This window comes from Fundulus heteroclitus, unplaced genomic scaffold (genome assembly GCF_011125445.2).
Source record: "Fundulus heteroclitus isolate FHET01 unplaced genomic scaffold, MU-UCD_Fhet_4.1 scaffold_202, whole genome shotgun sequence".
NCBI classification, from domain to species: domain Eukaryota; kingdom Metazoa; phylum Chordata; class Actinopteri; order Cyprinodontiformes; family Fundulidae; genus Fundulus; species Fundulus heteroclitus.
Genome location: NW_023396614.1, coordinates 270,867 through 276,623, shown reverse-complemented (window position 1 = coordinate 276,623; position 5,757 = coordinate 270,867). Strand labels below are relative to the sequence as shown.

Below are 5,757 nucleotides of genomic sequence, written 5' to 3'. Positions count from 1 at the left end.
CGTCAGCGTCAGGCTGCTGCGGTGTCGGTTCAGGTAGAGAGGCATCAGGTGGGACAGCCACAGTGCTGGCCGCTGCAGGAGTGCTACAGCTGGCAAACACCGAAACACCAAATGTTTCCTGTCCCAAAGACTGAGAAGAAGGCGTCGTACTCCATCCGCTTGGTGGGCATCCAGTCCTCAAATACTGAAGGTGCGTCCGTTTAATGTGGCGAAAAAAAGAGTTAAAAACTCTAAAATCCTGTTCACATCCGTCAATACCACAGTAAACCCAAAAATCCGAGCTGCGACTGTGACTTTTATTAATGTGGCTAAGGAGTACTTTAAGACTTAAAGCAACAAAGACGAAACATATCATACATCTCCACGCCGCCATGATGCACCGTCGTTGTCGCGGGCTAATGACGCTGAGGTGGATGGGGAGGGGGGCACTCATGGAATAATTTGTTATTATTTTAACAATACATTTCTCTAATTATAAATGCGACCCAATTCATTGTATGATGATAGATGTTTTGTTTTACTAATATTTTGCTAACAAGTTCATGTTTACATTCGATCATTTCTGCGCATCCTCAGTTCCTCCAACGGTCCCACCTCAATGACGTCAGTGATCGCGAATCTCCGCTTGAGTAACTGAAAGATTTGGGTGCGTCACATTAGAAGAAGTGCAAGAACAGCGGCTCAAGGTCAGTAAACTGTATTGAATTGGTAAATATTACTTGCCAAAATCATATTGGTTGTTGTGGTGGTATTACAAAATCTGCCAAGAAGCAGAAGAAGAACATGCGTTGTCCATATGTCGGTATATGCTTAGCAAGCTAGCTAATTGTTAGCTAATGTGCACTTTTACACGCTACCCGCTAGCTAACGAGCTCTGTTTGCCTATGGGTTTTCCCAGGTAGTTCTACAGTACCGCCTGTTAATGCTTCAGGGAGCTGATAAATCTAGGATGGATACCTTTGACGATGCCACTCTATCGGTGTTGGAGGGTAAGTCATGAATAGAGTTTATATCTGATGTATTTATGCTATTTATAGAGTGTACTTTATTAATAACTGAATACATTATTTGAAATCCCAAATTTTTTTGCTTGCTGGGTTTTTCCCTCAACCTTCATTTGCTTAACGAATTTAGGATGAAACATTTTAGTAAGAGTCCGAATTCTAAAGCAAAATATATGATTGTGAAATACAAATCCCACATTTTAAAAACACGCGGTCAGTAGTGTCCCGCCGGCGCGAACGTTATCCTTCCCCCCAACCCCACAGACATGTATACCTAGACGCCTCGTGGTCGGGTAGGACACAGACATATATACGTAGACGCGTCATAGGGCGCAGGTTCGCACGTCAACGTCACCGCCATATTTGTATGTGGCAGAAAAAAGTTGAGTTCTGTTTTGTGAACGTGGATCAGAGAAGATGCCTCATTCCTGTGCTGCAATAAATATACACACACACACACACACATATATATATATATATATATATATATATATATATATATATATATATATATATATATATATATATATATATATATATATATATATATATGTATATATATATATATATATATATCTCTATATCTATCTCTAGTATATCTCTTATATCTATCTATATCTATCTCTCTCTCTGTCTGTATCTGTATATTGTTCTCTGTTGTATCATCTTCTTCTATCTCTCTCTATCTTCTATCCTCTCTTCTATTCGCTGTCCTGTATTCTTGTCTATGTTCATCTCTTCTCTCTATTCTCTCTATCTCTTGTGTTCTCTGTCTCTGTTCTTTCTCTCTCTCTCTCTTCTGTCTCTTCTATGTATCTTTCCTGTCTGTCTCTGTATACTCTCTATGTCTCTGTCTGTTATCTTCTCTCTGTCTCTCTTGTCTCTCTCTTGTCTCTGTCTGTGTCTTCTCTCTTGTCTATGTTGTGTTCTATATACTCTTCTCTCTCTGTAGTGTCTTCATCTATCTCTCTCTTGTCTTGTCTGTCTCTTATGTATATGTGTGTATATATATATATATATATATATATATATATGTATATATATGTATATATATGTATATGTATATGTATATATATATATGTATATATATATATGTATATATATGTATATATATATATATATGTGTATATATAACCGGCTTGGCGCACACCCCCCCCCCCCAAAAAAAATAATTATACCTCATTTGAAAGCTTGGATTCAATACATGACAAAATATGTGGAGTGTTTTTACAATCAATTTAATCAAAAATGCCCTCCGCCTCTGGTTCTTCACTACCTTCTAGCTGCAGTGTATAGCCTTATTAAATAAATTGATTGGTTCTGTAGCTTGCTACTGCTTTATCTAACGATAGATATTTGTCATATATCTCACAGCTGCCAGTGTTGATGAGGAAGCTTTGAAAGGCCTTAGCCGGGATGACCTGAGGGATCTTTTTCCTGGCCCACAGAATTTCCTCAAAAGAAAGAAACTTTGGAATGTCATCAGTGAAAATGTAAACACAAAATGGAATGAGTAAATATTAGTAAAATATGAATTGTAATGGTTCTAATGCATTTTGTTCTCATTCTACACAATCCTAATAGTTTGAAAATACCACGGACCAAGATGCCAACAATTGTGCCATGCCACCATGCCAGCCTCAAACCTCAACCCCCATATCTGCTGAGAAAAAAATGAAAATGCCAGACCCTCCAGAGTATGTGGTGTATACTGATTCGGAGTTAGACATGGTGCGTAGTCAATACTTTGCACTGCTCTGCAATGGAAAGGAAAAAAATTACACAATGTCCAAGGAGCTATGTTGCAGACTCATAAGGAACACAATAACCAGTATGGTTGCTATCCTGCGTGCTAGTCCCATGGGGAAAGAAGTCAGATACCCGTCAAAATTGGAAATGAGAGCCATGTCACAGAAGATTGTAGACTATTACCCAATGTTACGGGATGATGATCCAAACATGCCATATGTAAGTATTTTTTTATCTAAACCAAAACTGTGGGCAGGTCAGCAACAAGACAAACAACGTATCTAACATTCTTTTACCACAGCTGACCATCTACGCCAAAATGTACAAGCGACTCCAAAATATGAGATCCCCACGGAAGAGGCAAGGCTCTGTACCACAAAGAGGAGTGGCAAAGACAGCTCTCTTCAGTGCAGACAACCAAGAGACGGATTGGACAAGCAACTCGAGTGATAACACCGTACTTCTTGAGAGCAATGATGACCTTAGCGAGGACAACTCCAGTGCAGGTGTGCAAATTGTGGGCAAAAAATTAAGGGGTGCTATCATACAACTTGTTTTTTGTCTAGAAATTGTCTGATCATGTAATGAAACTATAGCTGTCCGTATTTGTTGAGCCATGGCTAGCCATGCACTGTGTTTATCTGCCTGTTTTGCTTGTTATCATGCTTTTAATTGTGTTGCGATTTTTTTTCATAATTTCCCGAAAAAGCATCCCCAGCACAACGACCCCCCTCTGTGCCAAGAAAGCCAAAGACCAAAACCTCGCTGCTGCCATCTGCATCAGCCTCAGGCTCCTCACTCAGGACTGTGATCGCTTCACCAACCACGCCTGCAAAGGATGATGTTGGTAAGCCCACCTCAGCACACCTCTCAGCCTTATCTATGATAATGTCTTTCAGAGTGGCAAATCAAGAGTCTAAACTGTTGAAGATTCAATTTAAATTTCCTTAGATTGTGGATGTTAATGGAAACACTTTTTTCAGACAACTCCCATTGTGCATATAAACAACATAAAATGATTGCATTTACCTTATTTCGACCAGCATAATAATGCAATAAAGTTGTGTTTACATTGAAATGTCTGCTCTGTTTTTTGCCATTTCAGTCGCCCAGGACAGTCTGAAGATGCAGGCTAGGCACTATAAAACCTTGAGCAACATGTACAATAAGCCAAATGCAAAACCCAATCAAAGCGATGTTGCTCAAGTTTTAGACCTTGAGTTTAAGGCCAGACGGGCATTCATTGATGCAGATGTTACAAGGGAAGAAGACCGACCTGCAAAAATCTTTGAGGCATATCCATGCTTTAGAGATGTTCGAAATGTATGTTGTTGTTTTTTTCACTACTTGCACTTGAATTACTGTCTATCGACCTGTGTTCTAAATGTCCAATGGTTGAATAACTGTGCACAATGTTTTAGGCAATGGATGAGCTGCGGCGCATAGTAGGTGGCACCAACAGCAGATACATCGAGGAAGTGAAAGGAAGATGGGCAGACTTTTGTGCCAAGGTGCAGTTCTATGGTGTGTGGAAGAAAGCCCTGAAACCCCCTTTTCCATTGGATGTCCGTGGAGGTAAGTTGCTGTTCCATATGCAAATGTTTTTTGATTTATACCATATTCAGACCAATTTTTCTATTCTTTAGTGGAGTTCACGCTTGCCATCTTCAATGCACTCCCATCCCTTTTCCCCTCACCAACTTCACCACCAAAGAAGCTTGGAAATAGCTGTGAGGCACTTCTTCATGTCCTGAAGGTAAAAACATTTTTGTGTGTTGATTCCTTACTGTCCTCTTATTTTTTCACATTCACATAACAATACACCTTAAGTTCACAATCACAGATATTACCTACTTTTTGCAAGAAGGGGAAGACATAAGTGCCCCTAGTGTCCCTCAAAGGTTGTTCACAGAAAAGAATCCCAAGAAATGTTTCAAAACCTTTGATTAATTAATCCATTCATTCATCCCAGAAACATTAAAAATATACCACCTTGCATCAGCTAGTATCAATTTTGAATCCATCCTAAATTCCTACACCTTCATCTGTCAAACAAATGTTTTTTAAACACATGTCCCCCCCTGTCCCATTTTGAAGTAGTTTATGATTATTTCTTCCAGTGTGATAAATCAATATTTTTTATCAGTGTTTTTAATAATGACTATTTTAAGAGTGCTTGTCATTGGTTGCAACCTGAACATTTAATCTAAAAATAATTTCTATATTGAACATACAACTGACTTTCAATAAATTTGTATGTGTTCTCACTCTACACATTGTTCTTTTTATTCTGTTTCAGTCAGGCGAAGACCCTACCCTGTACCTGGAAAAGCGTCCTCTCTCCTCCCCAGTTCTGCTTTCTGATGGATCAACCACCATCGTGGCTGTGGGTAACGTACCTGTGACCACCCTCCCTCAGGAAGATTTCTCAGACGGGATGTTGGTGTTAATGGCATATTACTACACTTTGCACTTAAGATATCCGAAATGTGTTGCAACTCTCCTGTCAGTTATTCAAACAGAGGTAATTGGTGACACAATCCACGATCAAGATGCCACTAGTGCTTACAAGAAAGCAATGGCTGATTGGAAGTCTTTCATTGAGAAGTAGCTGAGTATTTTGTCATGTCAGTTCTTATTGTTAGCTGTGCCTACAATAGTTTGGTGTTGCACAAGCTTATACAGAACACTGAGTTATTACCTCATTGAGGCCTGTATTTCATACTATTGTTAGCTGTGTCAATAATTTTTGGTGTTGCACAAGCTTAAATCACTGAGTTATTACCTCATTAAGGCCTGTATTTCATACTATTGTTAGCTGTGTCAATAATTTTTGGTGTTGCACAAGCTTAAATCACTGAGTTATTACCTCATTAAGGCCTGTATTTCATACTATTGTTAGCTGTGTCAATAATTTTTGGTGTTGCACAAGCTTAAATCACTGAGTTATTACCTCATTAAGGCCTGTATTTCATACTATTGTTAGCTGTGCCTACAATAGTTT

At 39.0% G+C, this 5,757-nt stretch overlaps 1 protein-coding gene across 1 annotated transcript; it reads left to right on the top strand.

The window, feature by feature from the left end:
• Positions 1–5,364, top strand: LOC118559015. Its single transcript, XM_036129688.1, has 10 exons — positions 1–989; positions 2,379–2,497; positions 2,589–2,972; positions 3,055–3,259; positions 3,463–3,600; positions 3,859–4,076; positions 4,175–4,328; positions 4,400–4,509; positions 5,053–5,143; positions 5,264–5,364. Exons 1-10 carry the CDS (start codon positions 923–925, stop codon positions 5,362–5,364), a joined length of 1,587 nt encoding a protein of 528 aa, XP_035985581.1. The 5' UTR covers positions 1–922.
• The last annotated feature ends 393 nt before the right edge of the window (positions 5,365–5,757 follow it).

Excerpts from the sequence above, each read along its gene's own strand:
- LOC118559015 (XM_036129688.1), top strand. The coding sequence starts at position 923 with ATGCTTCAGGGAGCTGATAAATCTAGGATGGATACCTTTGACGATGCC. Across the intron at positions 3,260-3,462 it reads CGAGGACAACTCCAGTGCAG|CATCCCCAGCACAACGACCC; the intron begins GTGTGCAAATTG and ends TTCCCGAAAAAG. Across the intron at positions 4,329-4,399 it reads TCCATTGGATGTCCGTGGAG|TGGAGTTCACGCTTGCCATC; the intron begins GTAAGTTGCTGT and ends TCTATTCTTTAG.